Source organism: Scomber scombrus, chromosome 17 (genome assembly GCF_963691925.1).
Source record: "Scomber scombrus chromosome 17, fScoSco1.1, whole genome shotgun sequence".
Classification (NCBI taxonomy): domain Eukaryota; kingdom Metazoa; phylum Chordata; class Actinopteri; order Scombriformes; family Scombridae; genus Scomber; species Scomber scombrus.
In genome coordinates this window covers 7642987-7667279 of record NC_084986.1, presented here as the reverse complement: position 1 = coordinate 7667279, position 24293 = coordinate 7642987, and the positions used below count along the sequence as shown (strand labels likewise).

The window sequence follows — 24293 nt, the reverse complement described above, 5'->3', positions numbered from 1 at the left end:
TGGCGTTAGGACTCGCACACCCTCAACCTGACGGCACATGCATTATAGATGCCCACTTCACAATGTGTCACATCAAGTCTAAATTTGCATGCACACCACGCATTTGATCTTCCTCAAGCAGGAATAATAACCAAAGCAAAGATCTGAGAGATTTTCAGGAGTGTAAGATCGAGAGTAACACTAATGAACACATCTTTGTGCGTAGGCTCAGAAATGATTTTGAGTTTGTGATGTTTTTCAGAACAAGGTGGGGGGTGGGGGTACTACAGTGCAGACTTAGACCTATAAAATACTTCTATAAGTTGCATTTAAAGTACTTACCATGTGGCTTCAAACCAGAGAAAAATTGAATGTGCAATATGTGTGCTTCATGTGCAAAAAGCAATACTTAACATGCAGCACTCATGACTGAACATCTGCACATTCACAGATACACACAAGCCATCTGTTTTCTTGATAACAACACCAGCCACTTTATATTACTTCCCAGGAGATAGAGGCGTTAAGGAAGCCTCCCAACATGCAATGGGGCAAGAGACTTATTGACAAAAGTGTCATTCTGTGTGCTCCAACACTACTACTGGTGTTAAAAGAAAACAATGTGAAACACATTATGTTTCCACTTTTTGCACACTATCTATTGTTATACAATTACCTATTGTGTATAAATGGGATTAGACTGCGAGGGATGTGTGCACAATTGGTGCAGATAACATCACTCATGCACTAATACTCTCCGCATTATGAGGGCATGGATGGGTCTTTTGCAGCGATGGCAATATGTCTGTTACTACCAATAAAGACGCTGTTCCACATGAAGTCAGCTCTTTACTGAGATCTTTCTACCTGCGAATTTAAACTCACCATAATATTCTGCATAGCTATATAAGCAAGAAACTCACTGCAGAAAACACAGCTGGGGTAAAGCAACAACCAGCAAGCTAATGGTTAAAGCAATCATCATCACCTCAACCTACAACGTAAACTAAGCTAACATCTCGTCTAAGAAAACCTACCATTTACATTTTCATTTATTTCAGCCCTAAGCAGCCTGAAAAATTACGGCTACCACTACAATATACCATGTTTTAAATAGTGGTGAAAATAATAAATCACTTTGTGTTCAGCGTTGATTCTTACCACCTTCTGCTCGCTGTTTGTAGTTCAAGTTGTTAGATTCAATTTGGTACAAAACTGGCCCAATAAAGAGACTGTTCATCTATTGACGACACAGGAAGTTTTTAAATGGAAGTAACACACTGTGCCGTCTCCACTGAGCTGAAAGACATGTTGTCACCAGTGAGGGGAGCCTAATTGATTTAGTAAAAGACACTGATGATTCAGGCTAGTCAGAAATCACAAATACACACTTAGACATGGATGAGATGGACTGCATTTATATAGTGCTTTTCTATTCTACCAACCAAAGGGCTTCACAGTGTTTGCTTCACATTCACCCAATCACACACACACACACATTCATACACTGATGTCGAAGGCTGCCATGCAAGGCAACAACCTGCTCATCAGAAGCAGCTAGGGATTCAGGGTTTTGCTAAAGTACACTTCAACATGTTATCTGGAGGAGCTGAGGCTTGAACCAGAAACCTTCCGATTACTAGACATGCTGCTTTATCTCCTGAGCCTGGCCGGCATGACAAAAATAAAGGAATTGATGTCAGTTTAAGCTATAAAGAATGAGATCAGACTGTTAACTATAATTATTATGACCTTATTGACCTTAAGTGGACACAACAAAAAGGAGAAACACATGTAACTTTTAACAAAAGAGAAGTTTATTCAACCAATTAAACCAAATTAAAGCCATATATAAGTTTAACAAGGTATATAAGGCGTGTGAGTGTGAATATGTGTTTAAATAAAATAACTCAACTCAGTCTATAGAGAGTAATGGGTGCTGATGCCTCCATTTGTTATATTTGTGTGAATGTCAGTAGCATCAGTGGTGTATAGACTACTTGAGTGTAAGATATATATTTGTGTGTTCTAAGGTGCAAAAAAGTTAAACATTATACATCTAGGACAACATTTCTAAACGAAAATGGGTGTCTGTTGGGAGATGCAGGGAGCTGTAAGCATCAGCAGCAGCAGCATGTTATCAGAGAGTGAGATAGACTACAGCTGTGGTTTAAGTAACGTCAGTACACCGGGCTCAGGCACACCGAGTTGCTGCAATTAGTCACCTGCAGAGGAGAGACACAGATGACAACAGGGGTCATCACACAATATACTACATTTCACTTTAAGCTTTTAGCTTTTTTGGATTATTTGTGTGTTGATGAGGGCTTGTAAAAGGTTTTAATGTGAGAAAGCTCTGTGTAAAAAAAAAAACCCGGACAGAATTAATCAACCCTTCTTAATGCATTAAGTGGTATCTAGCAGTGAAGTTGCAAATTGCAATAAACTGACTACACCTCCCCTCACCCTCCCACCCTTCAAGTGTGTAGGAGAACCTACAGTGGCTGCAAAACTCGCAAACAAGCGCAAAAGATCCTTTCTAGTGCCAGTGTTTTGTTTGTCCGGGCCACTGTAGAAGCATAGTAGGCACCATGGGAGATTACCTGCTCACTATGTAGATATAAAGGGCTCACCCTAAGGTAATGAAAACACAACAATCCTTAGTTTGAGGTGATTATATGCTAATTGATATACATAACATTGGATATTATATTCCATTTCTGCTGCGTCCTTTCTGCTACAGGCCACTAAATTCTACACACTGCACCTTTTAATTCAGTGAAAAGAATACAGGTTTACCTGAGAAGATAGTTTTCCTGATACGCCGCAGGATAATTGAATAACTGAAAGGCAGTCAGGATAACAGGAAATACATTTTTGTCAATGCTTGCTTGTGTGATATGAACAGTGTGAAGCGAGTCTAGCAGCCCTGTTTTGAACTCACTGCAACCCTCTTTTGACTGCAAACAAGGCCAGCTGAACAACAACCAACCAACATTTTGTTTTTGTTCAGAAGTACACTTAAGGTAAAAGATTTTAATTATATTTTAAATAGTTTTCTCACAAAATAATATTCTTACCACTAAATCTTATTACATATTATGTTTTCCTTTTTTTAAGCCACTACCTGCTTTCTTTCTTTGAAGACACATTTAAACACAACAGAAGACAGTTGGTAACCATGACATCAAGCCTGTAAAGCACGGACAAATTAACTACTTTATCAACATTTTTTATGGGATGTTACAGTTTGTAGTTTTAAAACATTTTTAATTTGCAGTATGCAGAAAATATGAATGATATAAGACTGGGGGATGTTTTATAACATAAATCACACCAATTAAGGTCTCAACTTTCCATCTTATGCTGTTTAAGAAGTAAGATGGTAACAAGCCTGCCGAGGTGGTCAGTCTGTTCTTTGGGGTTATAAATCTGGTGCTGAGGGTATTTGTATAAATTTCCATTTTTCTCATCCCATAATTTGGGATATTTTGCATCTGAACAAGCCTAAAAGCCTTAAAATATAAACATGAGGCCAAACATGCTCATTTAAACAGTCCAGCTTTTCCTCTTTGCTGTCCTTCAGTAAGTAAGGATGAACACAATTAGACTGTTTAGCGCTTTTAAAGGGTTGCAAATCCCCTCCCCTAATGTGAGGTTCAACAAAAGGATGGCTGAAATATGGAGATTGCTGCATATTGATGAACAATACATTTGCATGTCAATTGTTTTGGATAGAATTCAGTTCAGTACATTACATGGACACATTGAAGCTTGTCCAAAAAGGCATTTTGAACATTTGTTGGGTAATTGCTATGTAATATATTTTTTCTGTAGTTGGAAAACACTGGTTGGAGATGATGCCATTGGAAACATGTTATAATGCAACAATGAAGGTGAAGCACAGTTATGTGAACAAAATCTGTTAGATCAGTGGTTCCCAACCTGGAGGCCAGCACCCCTCCAGTCTAAGGGGTCACTGCATGACTAAAATATACAAAAAAATGTAACCCCTTGCCACCGGCTCGTGATATGAGGAACGCTTTCAAATATACTTATTATAGCATTAACCTCATTTCATCTCCAATAATCAAATGTGGTGAACGGGACATCTCATTGTATAGTTAACATGTCTAGGGTAAACAATGATTCTCACTCTTTTATAATACCCAATGAGAGGCTGAGGGAATAACCCTGGCTTTGACAACCAAATAAAATTACTACAAAAATGTATTCATTAACCTACTCAGATACTCACTGTATGATTTAACAAATGAAAGCACAACACGGTTTCTCAGTCCCTCAGTTTTGTATTAAATGAAGCAATAAATCTTCCACATCAGAAAATACATTACATTGTATGAAAAATAAAATAGGAAAACCCCAAAATAAAATTGACCCTGGATTTTATTTTCTCAGTCTGCTAGTTTAAACAACTTGAGTGCACTGTGTGTTTATTATGTGGTCTTTTAGCAAGCTTGCATTAGTTCGTTGGCGCGCTTTACGTTGGAGCTCATGAAGAAACAGGACGCAGTAATGTTTACCTCCATTAGAAGAGATGAAACAACTCCTACCACCTCCGCGAAAATCCTCCCCGTCAGGCCTGGCTCAGTAGTTGCATCCGCGACGGCCGCTGCAGCTCCTCCCGACCAGTCTCCTACTCTCGTCTGTGCAGGTGAAGATGTCCGACCGCTCTCCCTCGACGGCGGCAGCTGTGATGAGCTAACGTGGCTAACTAGCGCGCTAGGCTAACGTTGCTAGCTCAACGCTCTCAGTAGCATAAAAAAACACGTTATTAATAAACAGTCCCAACTCTGGTAAAGTCACCTCCGAGCTTTTCTTCAGCAGCAAGATTTACACAGTCCAACATGAAAAACACAATAAACGAAGACGTCTGCAAGGACTCTCCCATGAGGGCAGCTCTTCTCTAGTCTATTGTCCTTTTTCTTTTTTCTGTTTTTTTCCCTCGTATTCTCACGTGAACACCCAGAGGTCAACCGGAAGACAAAACATCCGGGTCATTAATTCTCCAAAATAAATGAAAATGACTGTTATGCTTTTCTTTTGGTAATGAACTGAACCATTTTTAAAAGTAACTTATACATTTTAACTGTACATTTTTAAATCACTATTTAAACAGAGTAATATACGGATAATACTTGACAAATCTTTTAGATGCAACTTGACCCAAATGAATAGAAATGATGCACAATTCACATATTTTAAATGAGGGACAAAAATACAAAATAACTGATTAACATCAGGTTATAACAAAAATATAATACAAAAATAATTCAAACTGAGAAATAAACACTCTTTGGTTGAACTGTTCATAATTCACAGATTGTGAAGAGGACTCACATAACAAAAAAGTTGATAACCACTGTTTTAGATCAACATAAGCTACCCTACAGTTTTAAAAGTGTTGTTGGTAATGAGATTTAACATTATCTGACCCTTCTTAAATACAATATTTGTCTGTGTGACTTTTAGTATTTTGAGTACACATCCCACAAAGAGCTACGACTCAGCATGTTTGAGTTGCGTTTACATGCAACCCCTGGAAGAGCTCTGATGTGCAAACAGAGCAATGTTCAAGGTGGGTTTCAACCAGTGCTGATATAACCATGCTCATGTATCTGAAGAGACGCAGAAACACTTGCCTCACTCCATTTTTTAGAAATGAAACTCATCAAACCTGGTGTAATGGGAATTATTATTATTATTATTGTTAGGACACCCTGCCATGACAGGCTTAAGTGTTTGGATCTGAATCCAAAAAGCGGAGATTTGGATTTATTTAATTTAACTTTTCCAGCTCCTTGTATGACATATCAGTTATATCATCACAAAGGAGTATAATATGTAAACATCAGCATGTTAGTATGACATGATTGTTGGCCACTGCACTCTCAGCAAAGCTTGGATGTGTTTAGTGACCATGAAAGCTACGCACGTAAGATGGAAGTCCTGCATGACGCTGGACAGGGGCATGGTGCAGCCGCTCTTGCAAACCTTTTGGTGGGGGCAGCACCCCTATACGTTAGCCTGTTGGTCGATAGCATTATCACACAGGGTTTGGCCTGAGATAATGGCACACTGTGAGAGTCAGCTCGTGGAGATACAGTGAATTCTGGGTACTGAGCTCAGATAACAAACTTAATTCTAACCAAACAAAAGAAGGCTAGCCAGAACGTGTTTGCATGAGAATATTAGGTTACACAAACACAGGCTACACCGGTAAACAAATAAAAGGTAGTGAAAGGAAAGTTTGCATTGATGTTGACACTGCTTGTGATTTAAGTTGCGTAACGTTGACAGAAAAGCATGCGAGCCAGAACTGTAATAGGTGTTTGAATATTATTAGTTTCCACAAGTGTCACAGTCCTCATTCTTTTGCTCTCTCTAAAAAGTGAGACAGATAATAAATAATATCAAAATAATGTAATGTTTAAGATATGTTTATTGAACAATGAATGAAAAAATAGCTCCAAAGTTGTGATTTTATCTTTTGAGCTTTAATGTAAAATGTAAAATTGTATGTGTATTACATAGTGTCCTAAAAATTCCTCCTTCTTATACTCTATTAGACAAGATCCAATGAAAAAAGTCTGAAGTTTTAGGGTAGTGAAAGGCTGTTTTTATGTTCAGTATAAGATGGCTCCTTTAGACGCCTCACCTGAAGCTTTTTCTAATAGTGAGTTCAGTTGTTTAATAAACTGTAGAAGTGTTGCAGAGTGCGTTAAGAAACTACGCTGTAAGGCAGAGTTCACTGAACTGTGGAATAAGGCCAAAAATGCTCATGCAGATAGATTAAAAACCCATTATTCAAACTCTGACTTGTTATATTGTGGTGAATTTAATCAGCTTTTGCATCAGCAACATTTTTGTTTTTGTTCATCAAGTTTGTAATAAAAATATGCTGTGATGTGCTCTGACGCAGACAATGAGTGAACCCTTTTTTGTATTTGTAAGGAGTTTTTGTATCAAAGCACAGGGTTGTTAATCATTATCATTATCCTAATATGGGGGTTCTATTGTCAAGTAGTGATATTGGCATTTTCACCCTGTAAAAGTAGACATTTGTAGATGTTTAAAGTCCAACCCACCTGTGAAAACTGAATCCCCGCCACGTTCAATTAATTCTGTCTACCGGCCTGGTCGAAGGTCACAGTGAGTCCAGAAGCATCATGATTTCATGAAAACAGGAGAGGGTATTTGAGGACAGCATGTTCTCCTGTAGGCTGAGTTGTTTCTCTTTCTGTCTGGTCAAACATCTCTTACTTCCTCTGCATGCATGTTAAAGGGCTCTTGCTAGTGGGTGTGCATTTATCAAATCAATAACCAGGGGGAGGTTTGTTTTTTTCCATTCCAGGTATTGCTTTCCACTGATGTATGTGTGGTATGATTACCAGTTGGTGATTAAAAAAACAAACAAGAAAGACAAAAAACAAAAACAACTTTGTGACGTTACACATCACAGGTTAACATGTGGTAAATGTTATAATTATTACTTTGGTTAATGGGTAATGCAGTGCACACTTGTTTAAATTATTCTGACGGTAGACTAATTCTAACTAAGGCAGACAGATGTTCGTTCACAAAAATGTCAAGTATGATACATTATTTCAGTCAGGAAACTAAAAAATTACCACTATAGTTCTTGAAAATGTCATATGGGTCACTACAGTACATTACAGCAGTACCTGTTTATATTGAGCAGACTGGACAAATTGGAAGTGTTTCAACAAATCTAAAGTGCCCATTCAACTTTATGATACAGATTTTCTTTTTTTCTTTATTTCTTACACATGTCCTTGGTAGAAGTTAGTGTGTGTGGACATGTGTGGATGTTGAGAGGGGAGACAAAGTGTATGTGTACTGATTGTGTAAACACTCAAACTGCAACTCCTTAGTTAACAGGTCGAAGGGCGATGAGCTGTGTCAGGCTGATGGCCATCAGGTTACACATCCTCTCTGCTGTATCATCAGTCGAATACAATGTTTGCTGTTAAGCTGCTGAGACTCAATAAAAGATACTGCAGAATGTTTTCTCCCAGCTTCCCACATCATTGGATTTATCAAAATTACAGTGCGGTTAAGACAGGATTACAACTAATTTATCATTTATGACCAAATATAGGTATGGTATCCCTGAAGTAACACTGGTTGGGAAAGTTGAGATTTGAGAAAGTAATAGTCCGACAAGCACAATATAAGAAATGTCGAACCTTGTATAATCTTTTTAAAGTGAGTACATGTTTACATGAAGAACCATTCAAAAGCTTCTCATTTCCTTAAAAAATATCTTTTTATGTCATTTTTGTAAAAAATCATTTATATTCTGAAACCAGCGAAAATTCCCCTGCAAGAATAGAATAAAATAGAATAGTTTATTGTCATTGTACAGGTATACAAGGAAATATCTGCTACACTGCCTGAATGGAGCTCAAATAGAGGGAGCTCAAATCTAAAGGAGAAAAGAAGGAATATTTAAATTTAAGTTAAAATGACACACACACAGACACACATACACACACACACACACACACACACACAAACAGTGTATGTGCAAAGACACATACAAATGTAGAAGCACATTTCCAGCTACAATATCAGTATGATGTAAAGATTCAATGACTCTGATCATGAAAAGATCCTAATGATGTCGTACGATCACAATTCTTATCATCCTAGCACATTTCTCTGCATGGCTTTGGGATTGTTGATTTAGCCCTTGAAGAGGATCCTGCAGGTCGACTTCTCCATTTTGAAGACCAAGAAGGGTCTGTTGAGTTTGATGAATTCAGGCAGACCGTCGGGCACGATCGTGACGGTGGTATTGGCTGCTGCCTTTGTTCCTTTTTCATCCTCGCTCAGCAGAGCATTGTGAGATGCCTGTGGAGGGAAAAGGAAGAGGCATTCAGAGTCTAGTTTGAACACTGTGCATGTCTAGGAAAGCTGCCGAAGCTTAAAGGTCTTTTTTAGTATCGTTTTGGGCTCTATGTAAACACGTTTATATTTTTCAGTTGTCTCTACCACTTGAACTACTGCTCATTTCTACTTGTACTTGAATAAAAGTGGAAATAAGTGTAACAATGCACGTTTTGTTTTTATTACATATATAATTTTAGTATATTAAAATATTAAAATAAGTGTTCTTCAATAAAGAATTTTGCAAAGGAGGATTCCCACACCACAGGTGACTGTGCTGACCACTTCACCAAACATCAGCTCCATCAAACACACAGACCTGCAGTTATTCATACATTCTTGATTCAGAGAGACACACAGCAGAGCAGAGAGAAGGCAAGTCCCAACCTGCAAGCTGGTCTTTGACAAGCCTTTTTCTCTTTCCAAAAACAAAGTATATATTTTTTAATTTGTACGAAATAAATATTCTTAAATCACACTATTTGTGATTTTCCAAATACTGTTTTCAGATTAAGCTCCACTCCTACTGCTCATGTGGTGGAGTAAGCATTGTAAAGTCTTGTTGAACATCTAAGACAATTTTTCCAATTCTAACCTTGAGACTTTGATATCGACCTCATGAGATATGCCAGAGAAATCAGCGCTGTTCTCAAAAGTAACAGTAGTCCCAGTGATCCATTTCTTCCAATGAGGCCTCTGCAGGGATGATACATTATTAGCAGGGACAGATCCACGTACCTGAGAAACGCAGGACATCACCAGTGAGAGTTAAAGCTAAAATTACAGCTTGTCAAATCAAGTTAAGCTGTGCACACCATTAAACACATTAGTTTTGATTTAAGTAAATGCACATCTAATCCACTCAATCCATCATCCATTCATACCATCCAATCCAATTGTGCTGTCTCTTAAACACCAAGAAATCCCTTTCAAATTATTATATGATTATGTAATGATTATCATTAAATGAGGATTCAAACATAAATCTGATTTCCTCTCTTACCTCGTGGAGAATGAGTCTTGCCAGCTGATGATGTAGCCCCCCCACCTCCTTCATCTTGCCCTCATCAGGCAGGACGGTGATCATGAAGGTGCCGCCCTTATAGGCCAGCATGATGATTCAGCATCCTCTTCATCACGTCCACCTTAACTCGTTGGTCTCATCCACATGGAAGTCTGAATGTGTGTCTGGGCAAGGTTGAAGAGGATCTCCCACTGTGTTGTATGAGGCAATGGAGAAGTGTTAAAACGTAATTGAAACTAGTATATTTGACATGTTTGTACCTGTTGTTAAACTACACAACAACACATGGATTTGAACTTCTTACTGCTAAAGTAGAAAGAGTTGATCGGCTACATCAGCATCCAGGTCATTCACTACATCTTTGATCCTGCCCTGAGTTTTATCAGCAATGTGTGTCAGCTTGATCTCAGCTGCAGCCTCAATAGGTTTGGTGAAGTCAACATTGAGTACTTTTATGACATTCAGGATTTTCTCCAGTGAGGCAAACACAGAGCCATGCCGTTGCCGACATCCAGCTGTTGACTCTCCTGGCTGTGGCCCAGCATGAGGAAAAGATGCTTGTATGCTTCGTAGACCTGAGTCTGGTTGAAGATGCTGTAGTCCAAGCTAGAGAACAGCTGGCTATGGGTTTCACCACAGACCCCTCTAGACAGCATGGACATGGTGGTGGTGGAGCTCAGCAGTGAGTAGAAGATGTTCTTTCCAGCAGCAGCTTTGGCATTCACACTTTTTTAGAGAACAAAGGCAAAGTCAGTATTGTGAGGGAACAGCTTATGGCAGCTCATCTCTCCCTCTTGGCTGTGGTAGTGGTGGTGGTGGTGGTCTGCCCAGGCTGCAGCCAGCAGCAGTGCTGTGAATGCACAACTAGGAACCACAAATCTTAAAAATAATATAAATCTGTCAATACAAGTTTAGTTTTTAGTTGGGCTTAACCACAATAGGTCAAAGTAGTATTACATTATAAACCTTTTAACTATGACAGTTAAAGAAAAAACTGACAAGATCTTGTATTTCAATTGATGGAACATTTTATCTAACATTATACATGAAAAGAATAAAAAAAGTACATTAGCTAATTGCAATACCTTTAAAACATCACATCACATTACCTCTAACAGCTTTGCACTTCCATACAGGTATATATTTTGTCCACACATTTTAAAACCATCTAAACTAAACTAATTTTACATTTTACTCTAGGTTTAAGCCGTCAAAATTGACTATTCAAATATAAAAAATAGGATATATTTATGTAAAGCATATTTTAATGAAAGCCATTCTTACCGGTGATGTCTTCTTTGCAGCAGTTTGGCAGAAACTCCACCATTATATTCAATACATCCAAGAGTCAGCTGACAGGGCTATTAAAAATTAACAAGGACCAGCCTCTTTTTCTGTCCTGTGCCAATAGATTTCTGGCAAAACTGTTTTTACTAGTGCAACACAACTCACTCAACACAACATGGGTTTAAAAAAATGTATAAAGGTTATAAACATACAAGCTTACAGTAATCATCACATAATTATACAAAACCGAATAATTCAGCAGGAATCAGGATGCCTTTGACGGAAATATGAAGCAATTCCTTCAATTCCAGACTTCTAAATGTATTGAGTATTTCAGCTTTTCCAGTACTGATATATAAATAGAGATGGACGAACAGATGGATGCATTGAAGTGCATTTAGAGAGAGGGTGCATGTCAACGAGTGACCCACACTGATGGGGCGAGGTTATATAATCAATTTTGTTGTCCAGAGAATGAACATTAGCCAACATGATTGTTAAACCTGCTGGTTTGAATGGGTTAGCAGTTAGCCTAGCTTGCCATCCTTCGCTTTCAATGTTTCCTCTACAGTGCAGCTCCAGGAAAGGCGGTAGCCTCCTTCGGGCCCACTGGGCGCAGCAGACCAAGCTCTCTCAGCTAATCTGGCTCTCCCAGGCAGTATTTCTGCCAGAAGAAGTCTGATGATAGACATTTCCATAGTTATAACTAGGAGAAAATGCCACAAATGTTGGTTGCGCCACTATAACACCAGCTCATGAAGGGAGTCCTTTCTGAGGAGTTATTCGGAAAAATATTCCAAGTTTGAGATGCATTCAGGCGCTCATTTTTGGTGCGGCTACTCTCTCTCATAATTTTTTTTACACTGCAATTCAAATATTTAACACTCGTGTCATTAGCATGTGCCTTTAAATGGCTGTGGGGTTGTTGGTCTTGCCCATGAAGATGCCAGTCCTGGTGTAGTGCTTCAGGATGACCAAGAAAGAAAGACCAAGAAGGATCTGTTGAGATTCACAATTTCAGGCTCGGTTCCTATCTCATCCACTCTCAGCATAGAGCAGTGAAATGCAGCAGGTGAATGAACCAAGAGGAAACAGTTAGTGTCTACTTGTTGTCTCCCTTCTTAGCATCTACTGCTGATATTTGTGAATATGTCACCATTCTGTAGTTATTTCTGAACTAATAGTCATTTTAATGCATAGATGTGGTGAAGAAAGGCTTATTCCTATTCATAACAAACCCGACAGTGTAGGTTGCTCCAAAGTATGACCAAAACTGCAAATGTATATAACTGCTACGAATTTCCACATCTAGATGCTGGGTGAAATGCCTTTCATCATTGAGAGGGCGGGTAGCAATAGCTGTTCAAATGGGCTGAAGGTCACACTTTTTCCAACAGTCTTTCCTTAAAATGTGTTTATAGTGTTGACACTATGATGTACATAGTGTTAAAAATTAAAAAGAGAGCTTAAGAGAAAAATTCAAACCCTGTCTACCGTCTCACCCACGCATACCTGACTAATCCCTTTGTAAAGCGGCAAGCTTGTCAGACAGATATTCATTACTATATTCAAAGGGTGTGGGAGTAGGGGATTCAGATGCTGGTCGTCCATCAGACAAGCACATTCTATTGAAGCATTTTTACAACTTAACAGGCCAAATTTTCCGATCCTACCTTAGAGAAAAGGACCTTGACCTCATTAGATATGCCAAAGAATTTTAGCATGAAATAAATCCCCATAACTGAGAAAGGATGGCCATTGAAGGATCAAGGTCCTTCAACACATCTTTGATCTGAACACTGTTTGCCATCCTTCAGGAATTTTTCCAGTGATGTGAAGCCAGAGCGCAGAGTCACACTGCTCCTGACATCCAGCTGCTGTTTCTCCTTCTCCAAGCATGTGGAGAAGTACGCTTCAATGACCTGAGTCTTCTTGAAGATGCTGTAACCCAAACTGGAAAACAGCTGGCTGTGGGTTTCACCAGGGGCCCCTGCAGACAGCATGGACAGGGCCGTGGAGATGCCCAGCAGTGAGAAGATGTTCTTTCCAGCAGCAGCTTTGGCATCCAGACTTTTGTAGACAGCAAATACAAAGTCAGCATTAGGAGGGGACAGATTATGGCAGCTCATATCTCCCTCATGGCTGTGGTGGTGGTCTGCTCAGCTGTAGTCAGCAGCAGTGCAGCGAGTGCACAACGAGCAAAGAAACCGCACATCTTTGGCCGCAACAAACGGCTCAAAGTGTTTTAAACAGGGCTCACTAAGGATATCATTGCACTTCCATTATATCATACATTTTGTCACCATATTTTCAAAGCTTGACTTCTAAATTCAAATACCTCAAAAGTGGTATAAATCATTCAGCATAGAGTCTCTTGAGTGAAGAGACATGCTTACAATTAATGTCCTCTTTGCAGCAGTTTGGCAGAAACAGGACCATTATATGCAGTATATCCAAGGGTCAGCTGATAGATCTGTTAAAAATGTACAAAATCCAGCCTCTTTTTTCTGTCCCTCACCCAGGCCAATTTTTTTTTTGTTCTATGAATTTGTGTTATAAATATATGTGTGTGTTTTGTAATGTATATAAGCTCACAATTACCATCACACACTTACATAAATCAAATATACTGTATATGCATTTGCCTTGGTGGAAAATATGATTCATTCAAAATTCTCATTTCAACTCATTTCCATGTTAAAAATATTTGAATCACTTCAAATTAATTGGTCATTTAAATCATGAAGCCCCTACTCAAGATAATTAGATCAGTGAACTAAAGATCTTTTTATGATTTTGGTTGTAATAATGATTCACGGGTGAACACAAAATTCCAGTTATTCATGACAAGCCTTTATTTAATTTCTTACTGAAACAGCAATAGTACACCACCGTTGGTTCAGTGTGTTAACAGATGTTTAAAGTGACACATTTTTATTAATCTTATCATATACAACAGACAGCTGGATACAATATACAGTGATGTAGTATGTAGCCATTTAGACACCTCGCCAGTTTCAGATGACTGATGGTAATAAATGCGTCATGCTGAAGGAATGCAAGAAGATTAATAGACGAACATTTCTGTTACTTGGTGATAGATCTGTTGTCTTATTCATCAAACTATCCTCTATTCATCATTTCCCCAATGCTCTTAATATCACTGTGACATCTCCACAGGGCTGCCAAATGCTGAAGTAAAAATGAGCTCAAGTCCCAAAGCTACTAAACCCTACTGCTGTGTGAAAATATAACAAATCTAACACCCGTTCTCCTAACAGGTCCCTTTATTTGGCTGTGGGGTCGCTGATCTTGCCCATAAAGAGGATACTCCTGGTGGAGTGCTCCAGGATGAAGACTAAGAAGGGTCTATTGAGTGTCATGGATTCAGGCATACTCATGGGCATGACCTCGAGAGTGGTTACGGCTGCTGCCTCTGTTCCTTTCTCATCCACGCTCAGCACGGCCTGGTGGGACACCTGTGGAGGATCCAGGAGGAGGTTGTTAGTGTCTAATCTGCTAGGAAAGGCTCTCAGGAGGATTTACTCTTCTGTATGTGTTTGTTAATATTCTACAGGGTACAGGGTACAGCCCTTTAATTCTTTAAATCCCTGTGACAAACATAAAAAGTCACATTCGCTCATCCTACCTTTGAAACTTTGAGCTTGATCTCATCAGATATGCCGGATAGGTCAGCATTGTCTCCAAAAACGTCAGTCACGCCCATTTCTCTCAGGGTGTCATCCAGGGAGGCCTTAGCTGAGATGGAAAATTTCGGCAGGGACAGCTCCACAGAACTGAAAAAAATCCCTTGTGTCAGAATCAGTGCAACATGCAGTCGGTTTACTGCTTATTTACTTAACTTGAACTATACTAATTATGGTCAGTTTAAGCAAATCAAATACATCTTACCTATTCAACATTTTCTCAATGATTAGGTCATTCAGGTTACTCATTGCATATGTCTAGACATTCACATGATGATTACACTATCACTTTATCTATGACACATATGTATCTGCAAACATGAAGACAAGGATTTAAAAGAAAACAAATTCCTCCGTTACCTCCTGTACAGTGAGTCATGCCAGTGCCTGATGTGGTCCTTGTTGATGGATCCCTCTACCGCCTTCATCTTGCCTTCATCAGGCAGCACGATCATCATGGAGGTGTTGCTCTTGTAAGGCAGCATGATGACTGTGGTGAAGTTGTCGGGGTCCTCGTAGAAGTCGTAGCGGCCAGTCCTCCTCATCATGTCCACCTGAACCTTGGTGTTCTCGTCCACACTGAACTCTGCCTTGTGTGTGTGATTACCATCGAAGGGTTTCTCCCACTCTCCTGTATGAGGCGGTGGAGGAGGGAAGGAGAGAGCAGTAAAGATCAAATTAAATGATAGTGGTTACTTGTGTTTTAAAATGTTCCAGTATGTTTTTAAAATATCATACAGGCTGGTTTATCTCTTTTAGAGTTTCTATGTGTACATGTGTCCTACCTCTGAAGTAGACATAGTTGATCAGTACCATGGCCATATCAGCGTCCAGGTCCTTCACCTGATCTGTGATCTTGTCCTGGGTTTTACCGGCAATGAATCTGTTGATATGATCTGCAGCCTCAGAGGGTTTGGTGAAGTCAACGTTGAAGATATCGCCAGAGTAGTGCTCTTTGACATCTGCTAAGAACTTGGCCAGAGGACTGAATAGATTACGCAGAGCAATGCCGTTGCCGACATCCAGCTGCTGATTCGCCTGGCTGTGGCTAAGCATGTGGAAAAGATGCTTGTATGCGTCGTCGACCTGATTCTGTTCGAAGGTGCTGTAGCCCAAAGTGGAGAACAGCTGTTTGTGGGTTTCACCACGAGCCCCTGAAGACAGCATGGACAGGGCAGTGGAGATGCCGAGTGGTGAGAAGAAGATGTTCTTTCCAGCAGCAGCTTTGGCATCCAGATGTTTGTAGAGAGCGAAGCCAAAGTCAGCATTGGGAGGGGATAGCATATGGCAGCTCATTTCTTCATCTGGGTGGTGGTGGTGGTGGTGTCCGTGGTGGTCTCCGTGGTGGTCTGCCCAGGCTGCAGCCAGCAGCAGCGCACAGATAGCAAAGATACCACGCATCTTTAGAGCCTGTATAGGAGAAATGTGGAGGAGGTTAGTTTGATAAAATATTAAATAATATATATGTTTTTAATGGAAGGACAAATTGACACTGGCTGATGGCTCAATACCTTAAAATAAACACACTGATACGATTTTGCCTTTAAATGGCAACTTTACACTTGACCATATAGTTTGTCACTTACAAAAAACTTTTACCAATAACTTTAAGTTATTCAAAGAATAATAAAGATATATAAAAACATCAGGATATTTCATTAAGTTCCATGCTTACCTTTTATTTCCTCTTTGCTGCAGAGAAATAGACAGAAATGTTCCCCATTATATACAGGAGCTCCCAGAGTCAGCTGACCGGTTGGTCAAAAATTAACCAAGGGCAGCCCCTATTCTCTGTCCTGTGCTAAGAGATACTGTATCTGGCAGGACTGTCTTCACTGATGCAACACAACTCACTCAGCACAACACGGTTAAAGAGCCAGTGGTGGTTTTCTTTGTAATGTATTGCATCAGATGCCTTCATGATCACAGTGATCAAATGATACACTAGAAATCACTGATATATGGGGAAACATGAAAAGAATCATTGCAAAGTGTAATATTCTGGTTTTCACTTGAGATCATATAAATTGTACAACAGTTCTCCCCATATGTCACTTCCTTTAATTTTAACAGAGGTCAAATTTGCTTTAGCTGTGTTTTAAACTCATTTTCATTTTGTCTGTTTTTTTGTCTTTTAATCTCTTTTTAACCTAGTTTTAGTTAATCTTTTATTAAACTTCATTTCTTTTATTTAATTTAACTTTTCTTTAGTCTTTTGAATCTATTATAATCTAGATTTTTTGGTAACTTTTAATAAACATTTTCTCTTATTCTCTCTTATTTTACATATTTAATTATTTTTAGCTATTTTTATTTTATTTTTCATTTTATCTTATTTTTTTTTAAATGTTCTCAAAATTTTTATCATTCTTATTTTCTCTTGCATACATTGCATTTTAGTTTTTTTAATTTGTTCTTTGTTTTTATTCTTTTTCTTTATGTTGTCACTTGTTCTATCTTATTATCAGCTTGTCAATCAGCTTGTGAAGCACTTTGAACTAAACTAGCCTGTATGAAAGGTGCTATATAAATTAAAGTTTAATTGATTGATTGATAAGTGCGCTGGTGGTCATTTTGGAAATTATTGTCCCATTTGTAATGTTTGAAGACATGTAGTAACTTTGATGTCTGCTGTGTTGGCGTTGACTGACAGCTGCGATCGACAACCATAAGCTGCAACTCTCGGCTTCAACCGGCTCCAAAGCAAACCAAAGGGTGATGTCCATCTTCATATACAGTGTTTGAATTATCACCTCCACACAAACACACAACCATTCGTGGCTTGAAGTGGGTGGGTTTGTTGGATTGTTGGTTTTTACAGTCTCACGTTCTTAAGGGTTAGAAGGATGATGCAATTCTCTGGGGACCCTCTTCCTTTTGGCTCACAAACCTGGAGTCATTCAAGCTATTCTTGATAAATAGGCTGACATTTCTGTGAAGGATGTGTTGTCCCTTTCATCAAACTATCCTCTATGCATCATCTCCTCAGTAAGCTAAATATCACTGTGACATGTCGACAGGGCTGTCTGATGTTGAGGTAAAGATACACCGATGACATGAAAATATGAAACCCTGCTGCTGTGTGAAAATTTACCACAGTTTTAATGAGAGTTTTCTTTTCATGATGGCGAGTAAGCCTAGATGTTCTTGCAAGGCAATTCCCGATAAGTGTTTGAGACAATAACAAGATGTTCCAGGAGGAAATGGGTTTCAGAGTGAGAAAATGACAAAAAAGAAAAGAAAAGGCTTTTGTAATGGAAGAAAAGGGTTTTATTTTTTTAGGGAGAATAGCTGAGATTCAATCACAGGCTGCCATTTAAATGTTGTTCATTTTCATCATTTTGTGAAAATGGAGAAAAAACACTAAATCATCTTGTAATGTCTGGAGAATTGGAGGTAAAACACACCGCACTCTGCAACTTCAGTGAAATTTTCAAAAAGATATGCCATACAATCATGAAAAGTTGTATGTAATGCAAATGAATGTTTCAATAGCAGAAGAACAAAGGACAAAAGGAGGGGTGTGATGTTCACTCATCTAAACATCTGTAGGATCAAGAACTCTCCCTATGAGCAGAACAAGGCCCGTGAGATTGTCATAGATTATGAGCATGAATGGTCTGTCAAAGGTGATTCTCGGGGCGACAAAGAACTCCAGGGAGGTGTCACGGCTCCCCCCATCAGATGACTTGGTCTCTTCCACCTCCAGCAGAACCTCATGAGGAGCCTGAGTGTAATGACACAGTAACAAGAGTAGTGAGTGTACAGAGATACTGTATAAAGAATGTAGAGAATGAGTATGCACATTAAAGAGAGAGATGAGAAAGTGTGGTTCATATGTATTTTGCACATGAAAGTGAATTTCTATGATGTGTAATAAGTTCTTTAGATGATTTTTTATTATTATATTCCATTCTGACAGGGAAAAATTGGATATGTTGGTTCTTTCTTGACCTTGATGAATTTCAGCGTCTTCTGTGATATTTTTGAGAAGTCGGCTGAGTTGGAGAAAATGGATGACACTCCAGATGTCCTCAGGAGGCTTTTTAAACTGTAGGATTTCCTTAGTTGGAACTTGGGGAAAAGGATTTCTGCCCCCCTGTGAAAATAACAATCAATGTGTTAATGGATTTGCTCTAAGCTGTCTTGTTACAACTTGTGGGACCCATACTGCAGCCTTTCGTTCACTGATGTATACAGAGCAATAATTATGGCTGGCTTCAAATCTACTGAGCGTCATTCATCTTTAAACAACAGAAAGCAAATGATTGCAGGGGACCAGAGAGAGGGTGCTACTGTGTGCCATGGCATGGATCAATATACATTCTTAGATAAGTAAACACACTTTTTGGGGGACATATACTGGACATGAGCACACTCAAACCCATATGGTATACTGTACATGCTAACCTTTGGATTAACATACTCATGCACGTGTACACAGATTCAAACCATCATGTAGGCTTCACCTAAACCCTGACCTTATACAAACCACAAAAAATAAACAGCCCTGCATTAAATACTACCTTTGTGTTGTTTAATGGTTGGTTCACCCAAATTACAAAAAGTTCAACATTAATGTCTTGCTGCAGAAACAGTATTTTGACAGTTATCATAAGTACTATTTCCATATAAGAAAGTAGTTCAATGTAGTCCAATGAAAACTGATTATCCAGAGCCATTGGGGCTATTGGGGCCATTGGGGCCATTGGGGCACTGTTCCTAAAAAGCAATGCCATGGAATTAAATTTCTAATTCAATTTAAATGTTATCACTAAAGCAATTAAGGTGCCACTAGACCTACAAATGTAATGTAATTTACCTCAATTGCATGAATATTATATAGATGTATTTTGAAGTCTGGTAAAACCAGCGCTATGAGCATGGCTAAATACCACTAAAGGTCAGTAAGACCAGGGCCATACGCAGGGTTTTAGAAATACTAAGGTCCAAAATCTAAATTTGCAATAAATCTACCAACATGTCAGTCTGAGTCTGCAGTAGCATCAATGATCTGTCAAGAAGAATAGCATCATAAGCAAGTTAAATGAAGAGGCAGCTAACACAAAACATCTAAGATGGTCAATTACCTTAGGAAAAATACCAAGACACCTGGGTGTAATTGTTTGAAATTGGGGTGAACCCAAGCAATTATTTTCTGCCTTTCAAACCAATCCATCCTGCTTTCCTCCTGGTCTCATCTTTAAGTTTCTGCATTCACTTCAGAAAGAATTTGCTGCAATTCAAATAAGGATGCAAAATGGCACGAGTGAAATTGGGTCATATTTGCTTAATCTGGAAGCAGATTACAAAAAAAGTCCATGCAACAAGTCAGAAAAACATTGGAGTAAACATCTAGCTTGATATAGTTTACAGTTTGTTCCCATTCAACCATTTGGACTCCACCACCTACCCCGGCTTCAGGTTGCTGAGCCAAAAGTTCATGCGGCTGTCAGAGAGGCAGTCCTCCAGGGGCTGCAGCTCGGCTTTAGGAAGAAGTAGCAGTGCGGCCAGTCGTTCTGAAAAGGCCAGCTGCACCACTGTGGCTGAGCAGTTGGTGTCATACAGCATCATCACTTCAGACGAGTAGTCCCTGAACATCATGTCAACCTCCACGTTGGTCGTAGCATTCAGCTGGAAGCTCCGTGGCACTGTGTGGCGCCGCTCAAATGGTTGACGACCTGATTTATGTCATTAACAGAGGGAACAGGTTACGGATAAAATATGAAAATAAATAGGCAAAGATAGAGGTTGCACACCTATAATAAAAAAAAAAAACTCTTTATGAAAAACGACTGATGAAAAAGCAGGTATTCATAATGCTATGCAGTGGGTGGTATTGATGCACATTGAGCACATATTGCAAGTGTACTGACGAAACTTTTCCTAATTTAGCTGAGATTCATTTTCATTCAAGGTTCCACTTAAACATGTTTCTGAAGTCGTACATTTCTCTTTTGCAAAGCAATGAGGTGATTCATCTGTCTAAAGGATGATACTCTTAATGTACAGGAATATTTCCCAGACCTGTGTTGAAAATATAATATACATGTACAAAACATTAACTTTCATCAGCCATGTAACAAGAAGCTACCTTTGAAATATACATAATTGTTGAGTGTAAGTTTGTCAGAGCTTTGCAAGTCTTTCATCAAGGGCTCAAAGCTGATGTTGAATGCGGAGAGTTCGGTGTGCTGAGGCCTGGATAGAAAACTATCATAGTCTAGTGAAGGTTTTCCATCAACATGTAGGCTGCTCCACACCCTTAACTGGCCCCCAGCCTGGACCCCACCCTTACTTCCAGTATGACCCTTTGCCTCAGAACCGAAACCAGTTCCATTCCTACCCTTTGCCCCATTATCTACACTAGCGTTGTTTCCAGCACCCCCCCCTGCTGTGGACCCAATCCCAGCTTCTGTCTTGGCTCCAGCCACAGACCCTGCCCTTTGAACCCCATCTCCACCCCCTCCTTCCTGCAGCATGAGGCTCTGTTGCAGATCAGCGAGAGCAGATATGGTGGCCTCAACGCTTTGCTCTGTAGAGTTGGCTGCTAGCCCCAGGGCCTCCAGGGCCTGGCTCCGACTCTCCGATCCAGAGATTTGGGACAGCAGGGCCAGAGCTGATGCTAGGCCCATGGGCGAGAACAGGATGTTGTGCTGTTGCTGGACACCAGGCACAGTAGTGGTTTTTGTGGCCAGGTCACGGTAGGTTTCAAAGGCCAAGGCTGTGTTTAAGGCAGATATGTTGAGGTGCTGCTCCTGCTTGATTTCTCGTTCCCTTCTCACAGCCCTGCTGAAGAGTTTCTCAGGCTTTGATAAGACCGACCCATCTGCTGACAGGCCTGTAAGCACTGCTAGCGCTATTACCCAAGTAAAACTATACACAACAGACATCATCGCGTCTTCTCTTGCCATCCCGGCTTGGCCTGATTCAGAGACGCTGCAGGTTGAACTCACATGAGGCAGGCCAAACTCCAGCTTTGGAAGTGTTGTTCTTGTGGCTCGATGCGGGGGTGGTGGTGGTGTTGAAAGTATATCGATCTCCAAGGCTGAGCTTTTGACCCCTGGGCAGAGATCCAAGCAAACACTGGCACCATGTTTTTTAGTTTCTTAGAAAATTGATGAATGCGTATGTGCATTTAGTAGATAGTGAGGACAAAGCATACGCAAATCCCCCTTTAATGACATTTTGGTCAACATGGATTTTGAACACTTATGCAACTTATGCATACTTACATTTTGGTCTAGTTTCAGAGTGTACACTGTAAAAAATTGATCTTATCTTACAAAGTCTATGTGCAAAACATAAGCTGCCTCTAGATGCAGTTTTCATAGGCGCGATTCTATCTTGTGAAAAGGACCAGAAGATATATCACACAGAAGAAGTATGTGGCTTTTTATTTATAGCATATAGTTGCACAAATGTCATGAAAAAAGCCTGCAGTGTTGATAAGTTTTGACTATCATACAGTATCTGCAATGAGAACAATGAAAAACACAGTCCACATTTGGAGAGTCTGCCAAATGTCAAAGTACTCATTAAATATTATCAGCTTAATCCCACCGTGTCAATACAACTTCTAATTAAACAGTAGGTCATACGGGATTCTCTGCAGTCAACAGTATGCAGTATAGACAGTATGTTGTGTGAGACAGTTGCAGTTATGATGCCATCATGTGGTTGATTAGGTCAACTGAAATTGAAAGGAGTAATTTTGCCACAAAAAGTATAACTGAATAAATCAGAACAGAAACAGAATATTTGGACATTCAGCAAAAACACCTCACAGACCATCTATAAATGTGTAGTTCAGAAGCAAGCAGCTGAAAATTCGTATAATAATGGTGATAATGGCATTGTGTGTTTATCTAAAAATACAGCCCAAATGACAAGTTATTTCTGCTGGCAGAACCGAACGTAATCATTAAATGTTGTCTTGGGGGAAATTTAGTGACACAGATAAAGAGTCAACCCAGCCCTAAGTGTCCCTGTTTGGCTCATTAGTGGAAACTGGGCTAATAAGCATATCTTAATAAGATGGGTGCACTGAAGGGGGACTCAAGGGTTCATTTGAGGTAGGATGAGGCAGCAGTAGAGCAGGATCCACAGGAACAAGAGCATTTCCAGCTCTAATGGGGTTGTGTCACAAGAGGCTGCTAAAGATTGAAGAACGGTTCCTCCCTCGCTGTTGGAAAGTAGATTAAACATAGAAGTGTTAGAATCAGGCTAATGAATGGAGGTTACACTGAAGCAATAAAACAAACAAAAAAAACACAATAGACATATAATGTAATTATTTGTTATCATAGTTGAAGATGAAGTGGTCTGCTTGGGGCTACAGTAGGAGCTTTGTTTGGTAAAAGTTTAAAGGTGGTGTCTTTTTGCCTTTATAAAACTAAAAACGCAATAGCAAAAGTGTAAAAAACACATTAAATAGTAAATTAGAGTTACTTTCTAAATGCAAGGGGCATGTTATTCACTATTTAATTGGATAGATTATGTTAGAAAAATACTGTATATTGGTTGGTAAGTGGGTACCAAGCTGCTAATGTAGTTTGGCTAACAGTCCTGCTCTCCTGAGTTTGAGGTTTACACAGTTAGTTCTCATCCTCAAATCCTTTTCTCTTATAAAAGTTAAGCATACTGTTTGAAAATTAAAGTATAAATCTAACACTGTGTTACTTGCCTGAGACACTCAGTTTTTTTCTCAGTTTTGCCTCTATTTAATTCTCTGTGAAACTAAATACCCATTATTTACAAAAATTGAGTTTCTGCCAATGCTATAATTGCAAACTGCATTATGTGAGTCTTTAATTTGAAAGCCTGACATGTGTAGTAACAGTAACTATTAGAGGGGTGGTGCTTCATTAACAATCAAATGTATTTGTACTCATAAATCACAAATGTCATCACCTACCTGATCAACTGAGAGGTTGCACAGCAGTTCAAATGAATATGATCAATGTCATTTTTCAGGGTAGCTGCACCAGGATGGTGTATTATCGTTGCTTCCTTCTCAGTTAGATATATATGTCTATTAAGCTTCAATCCCCTGTCTTTTTCTTCCACTGAATACTTTATTTCATTAGTGTCCTCATTTTCTTCAACTTTACAATTCTTGGTTAAATCCATTTCGGCATCTCTTCCATCACTTTCTTCTTTTGTGCTAATTGTAGCTACACTTGTCCTTTTGACTTCATACACAGCCCCACCAATTAATACTTTCTCATTTCTTGTCTCCCTCATTTCTAAATTAACAACACTTTGCTGGTTTCCCCTCTCTTCCTCCTTCACATCATCTTCTTCATCTGTCTCCTTCCGTAATCCTGCATTCTTCCCTTTTTTGAATGTCAGCAAATGTT

General features: G+C 39.3%; 3 protein-coding genes across 4 annotated transcripts; all 3 read right to left on the bottom strand.

Moving 5' to 3' along the window:
* Positions 1-8358: 8358 nt before the first annotated feature.
* LOC133997808 (alpha-1-antitrypsin homolog) lies at positions 8359-11215 on the bottom strand. Of its 2 annotated transcripts, XM_062437519.1 has the most exons (5): positions 10425-11215; positions 10242-10386; positions 9917-10128; positions 9509-9651; positions 8359-8877 (listed from the first exon to the last, which is right to left on the bottom strand). In XM_062437519.1, exons 3-5 carry the CDS (start codon positions 10025-10027, stop codon positions 8856-8858), a joined length of 276 nt encoding a protein of 91 aa, XP_062293503.1. In that variant the 5' UTR covers positions 10028-10128; positions 10242-10386; positions 10425-11215; the 3' UTR covers positions 8359-8855. The 2 variants fall into 2 exon arrangements, with proteins under 2 accessions (XP_062293503.1, XP_062293502.1); XM_062437518.1 differs by lacking the exons at positions 8359-8877; positions 9509-9651; positions 9917-10128 and having other exon boundaries at positions 10141-10386.
* A 1775-nt stretch (positions 11216-12990) lies between these two features.
* On the bottom strand, positions 12991-13373 carry LOC133998045 (alpha-1-antiproteinase-like). Its single transcript, XM_062437785.1, has one exon. It carries the CDS (start codon positions 13351-13353, stop codon positions 12991-12993), a length of 363 nt encoding a protein of 120 aa, XP_062293769.1. The 5' UTR covers positions 13354-13373.
* Positions 13374-14055: 682 nt separating this feature from the next.
* LOC133998093 (alpha-1-antitrypsin homolog) lies at positions 14056-16367 on the bottom strand. The gene is made up of 4 exons (XM_062437839.1): positions 15717-16367; positions 15292-15562; positions 14874-15021; positions 14056-14703 (listed from the first exon to the last, which is right to left on the bottom strand). Exons 1-4 carry the CDS (start codon positions 16330-16332, stop codon positions 14512-14514), a joined length of 1227 nt encoding a protein of 408 aa, XP_062293823.1. The 5' UTR covers positions 16333-16367; the 3' UTR covers positions 14056-14511.
* Positions 16368-24293: the final 7926 nt, after the last annotated feature.